At 64.7% G+C, this 16,642-nt stretch overlaps 1 protein-coding gene across 4 annotated transcripts in view; it reads right to left on the bottom strand.

The window, feature by feature from the left end:
• Nucleotides 1-868: 868 nt before the first annotated feature.
• The window catches only part of NAV1 (neuron navigator 1), a 74,757-nt gene continuing 58,983 nt past the window's right edge, over nucleotides 869-16,642 (bottom strand). For 3 of the 4 annotated variants that reach the window (XM_087762100.1, XM_087762101.1, XM_087762103.1), the window contains 26 exons: nucleotides 14,020-14,158; nucleotides 13,511-13,808; nucleotides 12,391-13,084; nucleotides 11,827-12,276; nucleotides 11,580-11,621; nucleotides 11,253-11,404; nucleotides 10,402-10,572; nucleotides 9,780-9,832; nucleotides 9,587-9,610; nucleotides 9,416-9,493; nucleotides 9,127-9,210; nucleotides 8,831-8,942; nucleotides 8,063-8,184; nucleotides 6,005-6,201; nucleotides 5,738-5,900; nucleotides 5,458-5,632; nucleotides 5,141-5,238; nucleotides 4,919-5,014; nucleotides 4,593-4,752; nucleotides 4,259-4,494; nucleotides 3,997-4,151; nucleotides 3,719-3,790; nucleotides 3,251-3,447; nucleotides 2,600-2,718; nucleotides 2,166-2,363; nucleotides 869-1,555 (listed from right to left, as the gene is read on the bottom strand). In XM_087762100.1, the coding sequence (XP_087618226.1) occupies nucleotides 1,460-1,555; nucleotides 2,166-2,363; nucleotides 2,600-2,718; nucleotides 3,251-3,447; nucleotides 3,719-3,790; nucleotides 3,997-4,151; nucleotides 4,259-4,494; nucleotides 4,593-4,752; nucleotides 4,919-5,014; nucleotides 5,141-5,238; nucleotides 5,458-5,632; nucleotides 5,738-5,900; nucleotides 6,005-6,201; nucleotides 8,063-8,184; nucleotides 8,831-8,942; nucleotides 9,127-9,210; nucleotides 9,416-9,493; nucleotides 9,587-9,610; nucleotides 9,780-9,832; nucleotides 10,402-10,572; nucleotides 11,253-11,404; nucleotides 11,580-11,621; nucleotides 11,827-12,276; nucleotides 12,391-13,084; nucleotides 13,511-13,808; nucleotides 14,020-14,158 (4,381 nt within the window). In that variant the 3' untranslated portion in view covers nucleotides 869-1,459. The remainder of the gene's footprint in view (nucleotides 1,556-2,165; nucleotides 2,364-2,599; nucleotides 2,719-3,250; nucleotides 3,448-3,718; nucleotides 3,791-3,996; nucleotides 4,152-4,258; nucleotides 4,495-4,592; nucleotides 4,753-4,918; nucleotides 5,015-5,140; nucleotides 5,239-5,457; nucleotides 5,633-5,737; nucleotides 5,901-6,004; nucleotides 6,202-8,062; nucleotides 8,185-8,830; nucleotides 8,943-9,126; nucleotides 9,211-9,415; nucleotides 9,494-9,586; nucleotides 9,611-9,779; nucleotides 9,833-10,401; nucleotides 10,573-11,252; nucleotides 11,405-11,579; nucleotides 11,622-11,826; nucleotides 12,277-12,390; nucleotides 13,085-13,510; nucleotides 13,809-14,019; nucleotides 14,159-16,642) is intronic. The other variant, XM_087762102.1, reaches the window with a different exon arrangement.

The raw sequence follows: 16,642 nt of genomic DNA, 5'->3' as shown, positions 1-16,642 counted from the left end.
CCAGCCAAGCTGGCTTTGGGGACAGTCATAGGCCACTGCAGCCGGAGCAGGCTGTGACAGCACCAGCCCAAGGCCCCTGTGCCCCCTTCCTGCACGGCTGGGGACTAAGGCACCACGGCAGCACCAGGGCTGATCCCCTCCGTGCCAGCAGCCTCACCTGTGACACTGCACGGTCAGGCCAGGACACGTGGCAGCCCTAGGGGGTCCTAGAGTGTCAACATGGGACACAGCAAGACCCTACCAGGCCACAGGAAGGCACAGGGCCTCAGGGAGCCAGGGGCATGGGGACCACCCCCAGGCACAGCTCAGTAACCCACAGCCCCAGGCCTGGCAGCACCGAGGGGATGTGGGGCAGGTTGTGCCCCCCCAGCATGGAGGGGACAGGGCAGGCGTCTGACTGCCCAGGGATGGGGCAGCAGCACCCTTCCCCTGCCCGGGCCTCGGCCAGTGCCGCGTACCCTGGGGAGGGGATGCCCCGTGGCATCCCGGCCTGCTGGGAGGCCCCGTCCCCAGGGCCAGACTCTGCCTTGTGCTTTTGGGGAAGGGGGAGCTGCCAGGCAAGGGGCTGCTCTGGGAGCATCCCGCTACCATTGGCTGCCAAGTCCCATCTCAGCCAAGCTGTGAGGCCCTGGGAGGTGGGTTCAGGGACTGGAGATCATCCAGTGAGCACCAGTTTTGTGACAGAGGTGGTCTGAGTGGTGGAACCAACAGCTGCAAAAGAAACCAAAGGGAAAGGGAGCTGCTTACAGGGAAGTGGTGGGCACCGGCCCACGGGCTCCAGGCCAGGAGAGCAAAGAACCAGAACAAAAAAGGGACCAAAGCAAAGTCTGGACTCAGCCAAAGGAAAACGGGAGGGGGGGAAACAAAATAAAATAACCAATGCAGGGTTTATTGGGCTGTCCTGGTCGCAGCGGCTGCCATGCAGGTGAAACAGGGAACGTACAAAGACAGCGATGAGAGCTGCGCTCCTCCTCAGCCAGCCTGAGGCTCCCTCGTCGCCTGCCCTCAGCTATGCCTGGCTGGGTGGAGAAGGAGCTGGAGACCCTCGCGCCCGCGCTCTCGTCCTGCGGCCACACGCTCCTCCTGCGTCCCCCAGCTTTGGCCCAGGCAGCTCCCGCGGGGTCCCTGCCCCACGCAGGGGCCTTCCTGCGGCTCCCGGGAGCGGGGACTCAGCCACATCGGTCGCCCTGGCCCCAAAGCCCGAGAGTTTGCAATAGAGACAGAAAAAAAAACAAGAAGAGAAACCAGGATTCTCCTACCCCCAGGGTCGGGAGGAGAGACGGCACCTCGCACTCTCCCATGGATGAGCGGAGCTTCCCCACACTCCGTGCTGGAGCCCCGGTCCTCTCCACTCGCTCGCCAGCCCCGCGCTCCGGGATACCAAAGGAAAAGGAGAGCAGCCCGGTGGGAGCGGTGGCTGGCGGCGGCTCCCCTCCGCCTGGGCCGGCATGTCCGGGCCTCACAGAGTCGACTGCAGGTCGGGATCCACCATGGTCTCGCGGTCCGGAGACTCGATGTAGTTGGCGGCTTCCTGGAGCTTCAGCAGCATGGCCATCTGTGGGGAGAGGAGCGTGGCACCAAGCCCGAGGGGGACGAGAGGTCTGTGGATGGCCTGGGGAAGCCAAGGCCACCAGGCCCTCCTTGCCCTCCCATACAAACCAGCCACCCCAAGAAGCTCCTTGGAGAGCAAAGCAAAGCCGAGATGTTGCAAAATCCCTCCCTGTCACCAGGATCTGGCCTTGGGCACAGCTGGGATGCTCAAGGCTGAGCATGGCAAAGCAGTGTGGGGGGCCAGGCCCCGGTGCATCAGCTGGCATCAGCTGTGGCAGCCTCCTGTCTCTAGCAGCCTCTCGGAGTGACACACCAGGACACGTAGGTGCAAGCCCCAGTCGGCTTGTGGCTCTGCGTGTGGACGTGATGCTTCGTGGAGCACCACGCCGTGCCCATTTGCTGGCACATCACAATGTGCCTCGGTGTGCAGCATGCCTGCCGGTGCCACCATCCCGCACCCACCGCTCCTCCCAGGAGCGCAAAATGTTTCTGCATCCCCAAATCAGGCTTTTTACACTGAAAAATAACTGGGAAAGCGAAGCTCCACCTTGCTCTCCCCTCTCCACCAGCACCGCCCAGCCCACCTCCCAGTGACCGGCGCAGCAGGGTCGTACCAGAGGGTCTGAGTCCAAGGAGCTGGGTGTCGTGTCTTTGACGGTGCGCTCCTCGGGAGGGGAAACGGTGCTATGGGGACCGATGGTGGGTGGGGGCAGGTGGTACAGCTTGGACTGGTCCTGCTGCGCTGACGGCCAGGGCAGGGTGTCCCGCACCCACTCCACAGGGTCCTCCCAGGCTGCCTTCTGCCCGTGGACCTGCAGGCAGGGAGCAAGCGGCAGCCGCCTCTTCAGCACAAGCCAGAGGCTGGCGACGTGGCACCCTGCACCCTCCCAGGACAGTGCTACATCCCACTGTAGCCACAGGGACTGACAGAGGTGCCACCCGTGCCCAAAATCCCAGTGCCTCCCCTCTCCCTGCCCCGTTAGATTGCTGCATCATGTCCCCAAGCACTGCTGGTTTGCGTTCCCTCATGCCAGGCAGCTCCGGGTACCTTGAGCCCATCTTTTGCCCCCTCCTGCAGGTAAGGGATGATGGAGTTGTTCCACAGGTCGATGAACCAGGTGCGGAAATCCTCAATTCCAACGGGGCAGGACAGGAAGAAGCAGGGACCTGCGGGGGAAGGCAGAGAGTGAAAATGGGAGCTGGGTCCCCCTGCTCCAGTCACTGGCCCCGTGGCAGCACAGCACCAAGGCGGGCAAGCCTGGCTGCGCAGGGTGCCCTGGGCTCAACCACCTCCTGGGAGCAGCATCCAGGCAGCATCTGCCTGACGCACATGGACAGAACACAAGCTCCTGGGCAAGTAATGGGGCTGCTAAGGTCGATCTACCCCCCAAAAGCATGGTGAAGCAAAGGGAGACCTGCCCGGGAAAACACGGTTCCTCCCTGCCCAAGGAAGGGTGCCAGTCAGACAGGCGGCCTTGGCTGACACCACGGTGACAGCTCCCAAAGGGGCACAGGAACAAATACCACCCAGGGAAGAGCAACACTTGCATGCACCGCCCACGGGCTTTTGGTTGTGTGGGACTGGGGGACACGGGGCAGCACGTCAGCTCCCCAAGCTCCTTTGGGAGCCTTTTGCCCCAGTCCCTGGGGGCTCCTAGCAGTGCGAGGTAGAGGAGGGAGGTGTGTGGCAAGGCCATACCGATGAGGAAGTCGGAGGTGCTGTGTTTCTCCAGGAAGGTGTGCAAGTGGTACCAGAGCTTGGGCACCCAGTCCAGCACACGCAGCAGCTCCTCCTTGTTGGCGTTGACGTCTGTGTCCGACTCCAGCAGCTTCCGCCGCAGGTAGCGCACAAGGAAGCCGTTAGCTGGCTCCACGTTGTTTGAGAAGGTCAGCATCCTGGGGGAAAGACTCAGGTGTTCAGGGCTGGGGCTCCACACAAGCTGCCCTGCTCCCCAGCACCCTCGGGGGACCTCCTAGCACCCCCACACTGCACGTGCCCAAGGGTAGGGCATCAGGTCCCTCTGGGATGGCAGGGACAGGCCTGGGGCTCGGTCCTCATCAGGGTCCCCAATCCCAGGATGTGTCCCCAGGACTGCCCAGGGGCAGGAGTGACGGCCTCTGCCCCCCAGCCCCACGGGGATGGTCCCCAGGGATGTATGATTCCCACCTGAAGCTGAGATGGAGGCCATGGTTTGGGGTCATCTTCACAGGCTGGTTGGTGGTCCCAATGATGTAGGGGCTGAGTGAGCGAGAGAGAGAGAGACAGGATCCATGAGAAACAGCACCCTGCATCACCCCTGCCCATGGCAGAGCTGACTGGAGCGTAGCGGACATGCGTGGCCGTGCAGCCTCATCTCCACAAGCCCAGGGATCTTGCCGAGAGCAGCGGGGACCATGCATATGCCTGGGAGACTGCGCCGGAGGAGGGTGCAGTGGGGTTCTCACCATTTGTGGTACTTGCACGTGAGCGCGCCGTTGACAAGCTCACTGATGGAGCCCGCCTCACTGAGGTCATCTAGGAGGATCACCAGCGGCACGTCTGCCGTGCCCGTCTCCCGGTCGATCTGGTTGGCCAGGTTGGAGAGGTACAGCTGCAGGTCCTGCAACGAACAGGCCGGGCATCACACGTGGGGCCGTGGCACGGCTGCCAACGGGGACCGCGGCACCAGTGCCAACAGAGATGCTTCTGGCTGCTGCGTGCCCTCACCTTGCAGGACTGCTGGTGCATGTTGAAGGTGCTGACGATGCCCTCAGTGACGTCCCGACCTGAGCGCTCCACCAGGTACTCAGCCAGGCGGTTGGTCAGGTAGGTCTTGCCGGTGCCGCTGGGTCCCGAGAGGATGAGCCGCCGGTGCTTCAGCAGGAGGCTGATGTAATGCTGCATCATGGGCTTGGGGATGAGCGTCTCGAACACTAGGCTGTCCACGCACTTCTCCTTCAAGCCTGCAGGCAGGGGAGGGCCGAGGGTCCCACTCATGCCCCACAACACTGTGAGACGGAGGGAAGATGGGACAGCGATGGAGCCTCTCTGCCACACTGACCTTTGAGTGTCACAACGATGCTGGTCAGGCCCCGGCGGCACAGCGGCAGCTCTGGTGGCTCTGTGTCTAGGACCCGCTTGATGTGGCTGATGCTGTAGCCGTACACAGACTCGGTGCTGAGCCCCAGCGTGGAAGCAGGATCCATCTTGGTGATGTAATCCTACGTGGACAAGGACAGGGCTGTCAGTGCTCCTGAGGGCTGGCAGGGAGCAAGCGGTGCTCAACAGCTCCAGGAGACTCTGGTAAGGACCTGGGCCAGGGAGCGTCAGGCATGGTGGAGCAGTGTAAAAGGACGGCTCTCAAAAGAGGGGTCCTCACGTTCCTACCTTGAAGACCTGGCAGACAGCCTCATCCAGCATCTTCCAGTCCACCTTCCCGCTCACCTTGGTCCAGCCCAGGAAAAACTCCTGCTGCTTGAGGTCCTAGGAGTGAAGGCCGAGGTGTGCAGAGTTGGAGCACTGCATCTGGCCCCACAGAGGCACTCTCTGCCCCTTTTCCAGGGCCACGGCACTGGGACAGGTCAGGCTCGCCATGCAGCCCACACTTACCCCCTTGATGATGTGCTGGGGTGGCATGCGCACCACAATCCGCAGCGTCAGCTCGTCCTTCTGGGTGCCAGCGCTGACAGCGTCCATGGGAGACACGTCTAGGGACGGAGCAGTGAGGCTGTGCCGGCCGGGAGAGCCGAGCCACCGGGCCTGACCGTGCCCAGCCTGAGCCAAATCTTGCTGCGGCTGATCGTGGCACCGGCGGCACAGCAGATCCCTGTGTGCAGCTGCCTCCCGGTGAGCAGCAGCACGTTCCCACCACACCCATGTCTCTGTCCCAGGCCTTCCCCGTCTGCCAGCAGCTCCATCATCCCTACCTGCATCCCCCAGGCTGGGGTTGAAGGCATGGCCAAGGGTGAGACCCAGGGAGCGCCGTGGTGAAGAGGAGGCCGACGTGCTTGTGATGTGGCCAGGAACGGAGCCTGGCACTGCCGAGGGCCCCGGAGCCACTTTGAGCCGGTCGTTCTCAGCCTTCAGGAGATCCACCTCCAGCTGGGGAAGAACCAGTTACAGCACAGGGTGAGGAGCTGGATGCCAGAAGCATCCCGGGGCCACCGAGGTGCTCAGACCCAGAGGGCTTCTGGCAGTGGTCCTCACCTGCATGTTGTGCATGGTCTCCCGCAGCTGCTCCAGCTGGTGGGCCGAGTTGAGGGCCTCCAGGCGGATGTCCGTCAGCTTCATCTCCTTCTCCCACAGCTCTGACCGCAGCTCTGACACCTCCTTCTTCTCCGGCTCGCCCTCACTGTGGGCCTGGAAGAGCCTGGGCCACGGGAGAGACAGAATCTTGCATGCGTCCAGGGCAGGAGCCTGCAAACCCCATGACCAGCCCTGGCCACCCCGTGCTGCCCACCCTGGCCCACATACTCAGTCGTGTCAATGCCCACAGAAGAGGACGTGGAGGATTTGATGGAGGGCGAGGCAGTCTCTGTGGAGCCATGCTGCAGCTTGGGGGAGGAGGGGGCCGACGAGTCCGGCGTGGCGATCTCCTCGATGTCCGAGTAGGACGAGGCTGATTTGGGTCCCTTCTTGATGCTGAAGGCCTTGTTGAAGGAGCTGCGTAGCTACGGGAGATGGAAATGCTCTTGTTAGGGACAGCCAGACAGTGCAGCCTTACACGCAGAGACCTGGCCCAGTCTTGCCCCGGGGCCGCTGTCTGCCCAGGACCCACAGCCTGAGCTGGGACCAGTAACGCCATATCCACCACCGAGGCAGCACCGTGCCCTACCGCTGCCCCGGGGAAGGCACCGGCCTAACCCCGCTCTGCTGGCACAGCTGACGGACGGGGGTGCACGGCCCTTTGTGCAACACTCCAGCCCCAGCCTGGATGGCACCAAACAGCCCCACAGAGTGGGACCTGTGTCCTGGTCAGGCTTCCCCCAGCCCTGCTCCCCGCCAGCACCCACATCAGGGTGTTCAGGCACTGCACCAGCACCCTGGTCCATTGGGAAGGGCTGACTCCATCCTCATGTTAACCCCATCACAGCCACCCCAGGAAGTGGCATTTAGGGGAACATCCCCCCCTCCAGCCACTGCAGAGCCGGGGTCCTGGTGCAAGGGGACAATTTCAGCCCCACACCCCCCCTCTGCCCTGTAGGGTCCTCCTGGAAGCGCAGAGGGCCGGCCAGCCGCCCGCGAGATGTCACCGGGGGTCCCGGCTGGGCATGCAGCATGCACACAGCACACACAGAGCAGCGGGCAGGTGAGCCTCGTGCCAAGGCCAGGGAGGGCGGATGGACACTGCACAGGGGCCAAACCGGGCCTGGGTCACGCTTACGCACCACCAGCCTGCGGGAGAGCAGCAGGACGGGCACCCTGAGCTCACACTGTGTCCCCTGGAGGGCCAGGGCCTGCTCCGAGGGAAGGTGGGAGGAAAAGGGGACAGAGAACAGGCAGGATCTGGCCCAGTTCCCACAGGCACCTGGCAGGCTGGTCTGGCATGTCCCCAAAAGCAAAAGCGTTGCATTTCAGTGTTAAAAAAAAACAGGGGGGTGTCAGGCTCTGCTGATGGCAGGAGAGCAGGGGAGCACTGGGACCCACGTGGGTCCCGACAGGGACAGAGCCACTTGGGTCCACATCAGGCCAGCCCTGGCAACGTGGAGCTGGGCAGCACCACACCCCGGTGCCACAGGCAGGGCTGCAGTGAGGTCCCCATCCCAAAAGATCTTGCTACAGGGAGTCAGGAGGGTGCCTGCCTTCCCTGGGCAAGAAAGGGACTGTCCCCATCCATGGGACAGGTCCCCATCCGAGCCCCTCCTGCTGCCTCAGGGCCGCCTGGGGCAGTTCAGCCCCTCCACATGGGTGCACAGTTTGGCCTTAACATGAAAGGAAGCAGCCAAGGTGCGCGCAGCCCAGCGGGGGACCCCGGGATGGCCCGTGCTGGGGGTTAGTGCCAGTGGGATGGATGGGATGGGTAGTGTTATGAGCACCGTCCTGCAAAATGGAGCGAAGGCCCTGGCTGGGCACGGCACGGGGTGGAGGGGACGGCATAGGACTTACCTCGTACACCTGGAAAAAAAGGGTTGAGGTCAGCATAGGGGGAGAGAAACAAAACAAAGCAAGACTTAATCACGCGTCCAGCTCGGATCTGCTTGGTGCAGGGAAGGGGCTGCCTGGCCAAGGTGTCTGGCTCCCCGCGTGGGCAGAAGGGAGATGTGTGGGGAAACCACGAGGGAGCAGGGGTGCAGGACGGACCAGGGCTGGAAAACTCCCAGAGGGGCTGGAGAAGTCCCGGCCAGCACATCAAGACACAAATCCATGGTGGCTACACGCTCCTCGCCAGCGCTGTCCCCAGAGGACACAAGGGACCAACACCGTGATGCCAAGGTACACCGAGAGCAGCTGGCTTGCGGGGCTGAACTCGGCCAGACCCTGCCAGCAGCTCCCCAAGCCCCACTTGTCCTCCCAGAGCTCCGTCCAACCTACCCAGCTCTTCTTCTTCTTCTTCTTGGCATCGGCGTCCTTGCTGCTGCCGATGCTGGAGTGGCTGGTGATGCTGTTGAGGCTGGAGATACTGTCAGAGGAGTTCTGCCGCTTGATACGCAGCTCTGGAGCCAGCAAGAGAAGGAGGAGAGACCGGGAAAGGAGGTATCAGCAAACTGCGTCTGCCCCAACGCCAGAGCCACCTGCACTCTCCTCCCTGCACCCTTTCCCTTCTCCCACCCAAACACCTTCTGAGCTCTCAGAGTCACCTCATAAGATGAGGTGGGGCAAAGACACCACATGGGTGCTGCCATTTGCCAGTGACCCCAAACCCCAGGAGACGCCCAGAGCACACATCGTGCTGTCCCAGGCCACCTCCCTGCCAGCACCTTGTGCTCACATTGGGGTTTCAGGGCTAGAAACAGCACTCATGGGAACAAAGCCAAGATCTGCAGCCAAAACTGGGCCATCGGCAAAGGGCTTGGTGAAGAGGTGTCCTGCGGAGGACGACCATCCTGTCACCCCCAGGCACCAGCACCAAGACCTCCTGCAGTGACAGCTCTGGCTGTCTGACCTTGGCTGTAGATGCTCAGGGGTCCGAGGTAGGGAAGAGCTGCTACCCGGGGCACCCTGCCTCCCGTCTGAACATCTCACTGGAGCGAGGGGTGCCCTGTGCCAGCCCCAGGCAGGAGCAGCCCAGCTGGGCTTGGGTGAGGGGGTCAGGAGGGGCTGCAAACCCCCATGGCGAGGGGCTGCCGAGGCACGCCTTACCTTTGGGGGTGACGTCGGTGCCGTTCAGGGCGCCCTGGATCACAGCTTGGGCCTCTGAGTTCTTCTTCTTCAGGAAGTCGATGGTCTCTCGCAGGTCCAGCAGCTCCGTGTCCTGGGGGAGCAGAGCCAGGAACCGTAGAGAGCGTTCCAACGGCGCAGGGCCCACCCCGAGAGCACCCTTGGGGCGGGCAGTGCCACAGCAGGCTCACCCGAGTCCAGCAACCCCCAGCCCCATGAGCACCCTCCCACACCGCCAGTGCCCCCCAGTGCCCACTTGGCACCCCAGCAGCACCCACCTTCTCCTCAGCGGTCTCGGCCAAGTGCCGCAGGCGGGATGTCATGCTCACCAGGCTCTGCTCAAAAGCCGCCACCAGGTTGGCCTGGGAGAGGTAGAGAAAGAGGTGAGCACCCACGGCTGGGCAAGCACCCATGGCCGGGCGAGCACCCGCTGCTGGGTGTGGGATGCAAGAGGCTGGAGAGGGGAAATCAAGGCTCTTATGGGTGCAGGCCAGCACCAGCCCCATGCACTGCAGGGACATGGAGCGGTGTGTCTTGCAGTGAGCAGCGGCTCCCGTGGGGACTCACGTTAGCAGACAGCTGGGACGTCAGGGTGGCCACCTTCTCCTGCGAGGACTCCAGCTCACGGCGCAGCTTGCGTATTTGCTGTAGGGAGAGAGTGAAGAGAGTGAGAGGGGCCAGGTGCTCACCCTCGCTGCGGTGGCAGGGGCAGGCGACGAGCAGAGGGTGCGGGCTCACCTCGGACTGCATCTTCTCCTCAGCCTGTCAGCGCGAGAGCAGAGAGAGACAGACAGACAGAGGCAGGCAGTCAGGAGGGCAGCGAGGCATGGACAGGCTCGGCGCAAAGCAGAGGCATGCACAGAGTCCCCCCGTTCCCACCCGGGCCCCCCCAGCCATGCACAAAGCGGCGCAGCACGGAGGCGGCTCTTACGGAGGAGTAGGTGGAGGACGCGCTCGAGGCCAGGGACAGCACCGATCCATGAACTGCAACAGAATAAAACCCGGCACGTCAGGGTGCCCCTGGCCAGAGGCATCCCCAGGGGCTGCAGGTGCAGGGCACAGCAGGGTGCAGGGGATGGAGCTCCCAGTGGAGGGAGGCTCTGCGGGGGGCCGGGGGAGGCAGACGGTGGGATGGCAGCTGCTCAGCACTGCCCGTTTCTCGGCATGTGGCTGGTGACCTCCCCAGGCACCTAGCGTGCAGCAGGGCGTGGGGAGCACCCTCCTCTCTGTCTGAGCCCGGGGGCTCTGCCACCACCCTCCCCGGCTGCGTGGGTCCCCGCCTCCCCATTGCCACAACATCCTGGGGCCAACCCAAGGACGCCAGGCACCCAGAGGGGTCAGGGCAGGCTGTGGCCCAGAGCAGATGCCAGCGCAGAGGGGTCCACCAGGCCCCTTGGGCTCCCGTCCCCTGCTCTGACGCCGAGGATGGGATGCACCAACCCATCTGACAGTGCTGCAGCAGCGCCAGGAGGAAGGGACGTCTGTGCGGGGAGCCCCCATGCCTCTGCCCCGGGACTGCCTTTCGCCTGGGCAGGAGCGCAGCACACTCTCACCATCGTCCACAGGGTCGCGGAAGGAGCCCGAGCGGATCATGCCCTTGGGCTTGTCGGCCAGAGAGAGGGTGCTGCCCATCTGGGATGTGCTGTACAGCTCGAAGGTGGAGTCGTGGGTGGGGATGCTGTTGGAGCGGGTGATCCGCGGGGCTGTGGCAGCAGTGGGGCTCACTGCAAGGAGAAGGCGGGGGAAAGGCAGGGTCAGAGTCACGCCAGGCACCTGGGATCAGGATGGGGAAGCAGGGCTGGGAGCAATCCATGAGAGCTGGGATGTGGAGAGGAAGCAGCAGTTGTGGTCCCAAAGCAGGGGGGCTGGGGGAAAGCTAAAATGCAGATTTACGCTGGGAAGACCTGGACACCAGCACCAAGGTAACCACAGGGCTGAGAAACAAATCCATTGCCCCAGGACAAAGTGGGCACTACCACGCAAGAGGCCATCACCTCCAGGTGCAGGAGGGGAGCACCTCAGCACCCGCTGCCCCCCACCAGCAGCCCCAATCCATCTGCCTGGACCCCCCCAAACCCTCCAGGAACACACAGGTCCTGGCAAGAGCAGGGCAGGGCTCACCCCTTGCCCTGCTGGGGACCCCCAGAGAAGCAGGGAGCCACGGGCAGAGCCCTGAGGGTGGATGAGACGCCCTGAAACAGAGGTGATGGAAATCCCTGGTCCTTGGCCACAACCCAGCACCTTGGTGGGCCAAAAGCACCAGGCGCTGGGTGTTGAGGTGTCAAGGAGAAAAGCAGCACCCAGCGCAGCATCAGCGAGTCACACGGGGAGCACGAGGTGGCAGGGAGCAGGAGGGACAGGGCTTGTCGCAAGCAGAAGGGGGCTGGCAGCGGAGGGCACTGACCGATGCTGGTGAGCGGACCCTTCCCAACCAGCGCCATGGGGAGGGCAGGGGGCGAGGGCAGCTCCTGCTGATCATCCGACTCGGGGAGCCCGCTGCTGACGGCGTGCGAATGGCGCCGCTCCTTAGCCTCCTCCTGGGAGTGGAGCTGGTACCTGGGGAGCAGAGCAGACAGGCATGGCGAGGTGGACCAGCACCATCCTGGCTCCTGCCCGCCGCACTGCAGCCCAGCCTCCCCGGCGTGGAGGGCACCGCCAGCCCCCCGCAGAAAGCTCCACACACCCACCCTCCCTCCCCAGCGCTGTCCAAAAGTGATTCAGGCTCTTTTACCTCAGCCCTTTCTTGGGCAGTGTGTTCCTGTCGCGGTTGGCACTGGAAGGGAAGGAAAGACCAGTCACATCCCTGCACAGACGAGGGAAGGTGCCATTGGGGGTTGAGCCGCGGGGACAGGGGGCTTTTCCCCAGAAACGTAGCAGGAAGAGCCCCCAAAGCAGGCAAAGGTCACGGCAGGGCGGCAGGGAGGGATCTGAGCCCGCAGAGGTGCACCGGCAGTCCCATGCCCTCCCTCCAGCCATACCTCTCCAGATGTGCAAGCCGGGGGCTCCCGCTCCAGCCCAGCTCCCCTGCCTCTTCCTCCTCCTCCGTGCTGGCGGGGGGCGCGGCAGCAGGGGTGGGGGTGGTGGTGCTGCCCCCTGAAAAGGCACTGGGCAGGCTCATGGGCATCTGCAGGGACTCCATGCTGCGGTGCAGGCCTGAGAGCTTGGGGTACATCCTGCCCTCTTTGGGGACGCTGAAGCCACCCATGAGCTCCAGGCCCTGGGAGAAGCTGGCTGAGTTGATGTTGAGGATGGGGGCAGGACTGGGGCTGAAGCAGGGTGCCAGATGCCCGCCGGCCGGGTGCAGGTCCTGGAGCTTGGCAGTGTGTGGGGTGTGCAGCTCGCTGGAGGAGGGCAAGTCCAGGCTGTTGGAGTTGACCTTGTCCAAGTTAGCCAGCGAGGGAGGCTTCACGTAGGTCTTGGCGGCCGCTCTGGAGAGGGGAAAACAGGTAAGGAAGCAGGTGAGACTCGGGTGCTGGACACGGCTGGGTGCTGGGCACAGCTGTGCTGGGCACCTGCTGCCCTCAGAGGTGGAAGGATCGTACCTGAGAGGCGTGGGGGGCAGCTCGGCCACCTTGGCCGCCGGCGGGAGGTTGGCCTGGGCTTTTGGGGTGCTCTCAGGCGAGCTGACGCTCTTCAGTGTCCCACACTCCGAGTCAAGCGCCACCGCCTTGGCCTTAGCCTTCTCCTTCTCACGGTCTGTCTGGTTCACAGGGGCCGGCGTGCCACGGCCGGCGCCGATCTTGGACGGCTCCTTGAGCCGCGACACCGAGATGCTGCCCTGTTTGGTGCTCAGCAGGCTGGGATCGATGCTGCTGCTGACCGGCCGGTTGGCGCCACGGCCGCCAGTCACGCTCATGGAGCTGGATTTGGCCGGCCGGGGCAGGCTGCGGTACTGGATGTTGGAACGAGCCCCTGGGGCCAGGAAGCCGGGCTCGGCTGCATTGGAGACGTCCAGGCTTGTTTTCCTCCCACTGACTGGCTTGACGGGGATACCGGAGCTCTTCTGGATCTTGCCAAGAGTGGCTGAGCCCCCAGCCTGCATGACGGTGGCCGTGCCAGTGGTGGGAGCCGGTTTCTTATAGCCAAAGGAGCTGGAAGCTGAGGGGCGCGTGAGACCCGAGGGTGGCTTCTTGGCATCGGTGATGCGGTCACGGCCAGCATCGGAGGAGGAGCGCTGCAGGCCTGTGCTCTTCACAGACAGCTTGCTCTTGTCAGTGGCTTTGGTCTCGGGCTTGCCTAGTGGGCAGGGAAGGACTGGTTAGCATTCCAGGAGGCTCTGGGGACATTTGGGTGCAAACTAGCGCAGGTCGGACACTGGCGTCAGAGATGCGGGGACGTGATGGAGATGGAGGGATGTGACACTGTCCTAGGTGTTAGGCCAGAGCCACGGCCAGGCCGCCGGTGCACCCAGCCAGCCCCAGCCCAGCGCGTGGCCACGAGGCCACGGGGCAGGCACGGCCCTGGGCAAGCAGGGCTTAGCATGGGGCCAGATCCACAACCTGCCTGCAGGCCCTGCCACCCCCTCCAGCCCACATCAGGCTGTGGGGTCTGAGCACAGTCACAGCGCATCCCATGGCCAACGTGCTCGGGGAAGGCATACGAAGACGCCACCCAACCCTCTCCCCACCGGAAAAGCTGGACCCTGCCCGAATCAGGTCTCACCTGCCACTTTGAGGGTGCTCTGGGCCGTGTGGGTGATGGGGGAGGTCACGGCCACCGGAGGGGTCTTGCCCTTCTTGAGTGAGCCCGGGGTGCCCAGGCTGACAGGCTTCTTCAGCTCGCCGCCCTTGGGCCCCTCCTCGCCGCCCTCCGAGGGCTCCCGCCGCCACTTGGAGGAGCCGTGCTCCATCTTGAGGCTGCTGCTGTCGTAGTCCAGCTTCTTGGGAGCCTTGTCCTCGCCCTCACCGTACCAGCTCAGCCCGCTCTCTGCCAGCGAGCGCTTCTCCGAGTCCGTGCGCAGCTGCAGGCAGAGCAGGGTCAGGGGTGCTCCTGGCACCCACCCCAAACCCATCCCCAGGGAGCATCAGCCAGCTGGGAGAGGGATGCACCAGACACCCTGTGCCATGCCTCAGTTTCCCCACTCCAGCACCCTCCATCCCCTCCCTCCTGCAGAGGCTGTGGCACTGAGCCGGACCAGTGCCAGGAAGGGTCCGGGCACCATGGGCACCTACCGCTATGGCTGAGTTCCTGCGCGAGGCGGTGGGGGTGGAGGGCAGGGAGTTGAGTGAGGAGCTGGCGTTGAACTCCTCGGAGCTGAGGTTGTCAGAGGCATCGCTGAGGCCGCTGCTGATGGAGCTGCTCTCATCCCAGCTGCAAGGGCAGAGACAGCATCAGATCCCCCTGCCCAGCCCCAGCTCTGCCCAGCAGGTCCTGCCACCCGTGCGATTTCCCCGCTCTGGGGGCTGCCGGGGCGCAAACCTCAGCTCCCAGCAGTGCCTGCTGCAGGGCCACGGCAGGGAGCTGGCACTCGGTGGCCGCGGCTGGCTCCAGCCCAGCCTGGCACTCGCTCGGTGCCCTGCCAGCAGACAAGCCGCAGTGACCCCACATCTCCCCGATAAGGCCCTTGTAGGGGGTTTTTGGGGACGGGGGGTACCTGGGCAGCGCAGGGAGGTCAGCGCCCATGCCAGCAGGGCTGGTAGCACCATGGTTGGCACCAAGCCCCCTGCAACCTGCCCCACTGAGAGGGTTGGGAAGATTGCCGGAAAGGGCAGGGACCGGCTGGAGTAAACAAACCAGCTGCCACGCAGCATCCACCCTTCCTCGGGTGGCCACCACCCACCGCCTCGCCGCACCCTGCTCCCCCCTCTCCAGCACCCAGCATCCACAGCGGGCACAGGCAGCAGGTACGGGCACCGCTGCTGCGCCAGGGCGGCTGCTCCATGCCGAGGGCTCAGCGGACCGTGCACAAGCCCATCTCCGGGGCCGTCAGTCAGCACTGTGCCGGGGCGGCAGCTGCCTGCACACCCCACGGGCCTGGCAGCTGCCTGTGCACCCCACGGGCCTGGCCAGCTCCACAGCACGTGCCCACGGCGATCCGGCACAGACAGGCATGGAGCATCTTCCAGCAGGATGAGCACAGCCCCTTTCAGGTCAGCAGCTGAGTAGGTCAGCGAGGCCCCGCAGCCTCCAAGGGGGTTGCAAGAGGCTGGGGGCGACAAGCAGCGGCGTAGGAGAGAGGAGCAGAGCCGGGGGGCTGCAGCCAGCCCCGGTGCCTGCCAGAGACGCTTGGTCCCCAACACTGGGGCCACAGAGATGCAGGAGGAGCCCAGCAAACACCGGAGCCCCAGCAGCTGGTGAAGCTACTTAGCGTCACCCAAGTGACACCATGACCCTGGCTGAGCTGGGGACAGGACAGCGTGGCCCAGCAGAGAAGAGGGCACCTGCTGGGCACCTCCGCCAACTGGGGTGCCAGGGCACAAGCAACAGCCACCACCACCCCCTCCGGGATACCCAAACCCCAGGATGGAGCAAAGCAGGCAGCTCCAGCACCCTCCAACCAGCCCCATGTACCCTGCTCTTCCCAGACATTGGGGACTGGCCAGAGCCAGGATGGACACAGTCCCCTGCATCCCCATGGCAGCTTTTGGGACAGAGCCCCACAGGCGCTGCTGCCCAGGAAGGGATTTAATTACGAGCACATGCCCGGGATGTGCTGCGCGGCCCCAAGCATCTCCCACCACCAGCCCCTGTGCTGGGGGTTGCTTCTCACCGGGACAGAAATCCCCACCCCAGAGCACGAGGCAAAACTCCTCTCCCAGGCTGGCAGCACCCTTGCAGCTCCGCAGGCAGCGCTGGGAGCGAGGCAGGGCTTCGGTGCTGCGTGCGGGCACATGGCTGTGCTCAAACGTGGTGCTGGGTCTCTTCAGCTTGGCTTTTGTGGCCCAGCAGGGCAAACCCCAAATGCTCTCCCAGCCACGTATGGGAAGCCCCTGCTGCCCTGGCACCAGGCATCTGGGGAGCCCCGGTGAAACAGGCACACCGTCGGGGGCTGAACCGGGGCAGGAGGTCACCCCAGATCCTCCTCAGCAACCCCATGCCAAGGAAGGGCAACAGGGAAGGTCACAGCTGACATCCCAACAGCACTCAAGCCATGGGATGAGGCCTGGGAGCCAGCTGCCCGCTGCGGGTGTCTCTGGCTCTCTTATGGGGCACACTGAGGGGTCCCCAAAACTGGCACGTGCATGCAGCAGCTGGGACAGCAAGGAAAGCCTCAACTCAGGCTGCACCGACAGCCCCTCGGCAAACGCAAACTCTGGGAGCAGGGCCGAGCCCTGGCATCCCGGTCCCTGCCGGCCGAGGCCGCCCGAGTGCCCCCCGCAGACCCCAAATGGGGGGCAGCCATGCCGCAGCGTCACGCTGAGGGCAAAACTCAATTCCTGCTTTGTGCTCCAGCCCCTCCATCTTACGCAGAGCAATTCCCCACCTCCCTTCAGCCGGCACCGCACCGCACCACCCCGAAGGCAGCGATGCGCCGGGACACCCGCAGGCCCTGCGCCCCGCTGTGTCCCCGCACCCCCGGGGGAAGGATGCTCAAGGGCAGCGGCGGCAGCGAGGCGGGGGCTGCGGCAGCCTGACCGTCCTGCCGCGCTCCCGGGCACCGGCCGGGCGTGCGGGAGCCCACCGCCGGCCAGCAAGGTCCCGACACGGTCCCGGTGATGCACACCCCGACCCGAGGAGGTGGCTGCACCCCGGAGAGAGCAGGGGATGGACCTGACCCACGGCCGCGCTGCGTGGGGCTGCTCCGCTCCCCTCCCGGCCCGGCCGCACCCCGCTTCGGAGCCCCCCCGCCCCGGT

This window comes from Nipponia nippon, unplaced genomic scaffold (genome assembly GCF_047370975.1).
Source record: "Nipponia nippon isolate SJK-2023a ecotype South Korea unplaced genomic scaffold, ASM4737097v1 scaffold_25, whole genome shotgun sequence".
NCBI classification, from domain to species: domain Eukaryota; kingdom Metazoa; phylum Chordata; class Aves; order Pelecaniformes; family Threskiornithidae; genus Nipponia; species Nipponia nippon.
The sequence above is the reverse complement of the archived record's forward strand: the minus strand, read 5'-3'. Positions and strand labels throughout refer to the sequence as shown.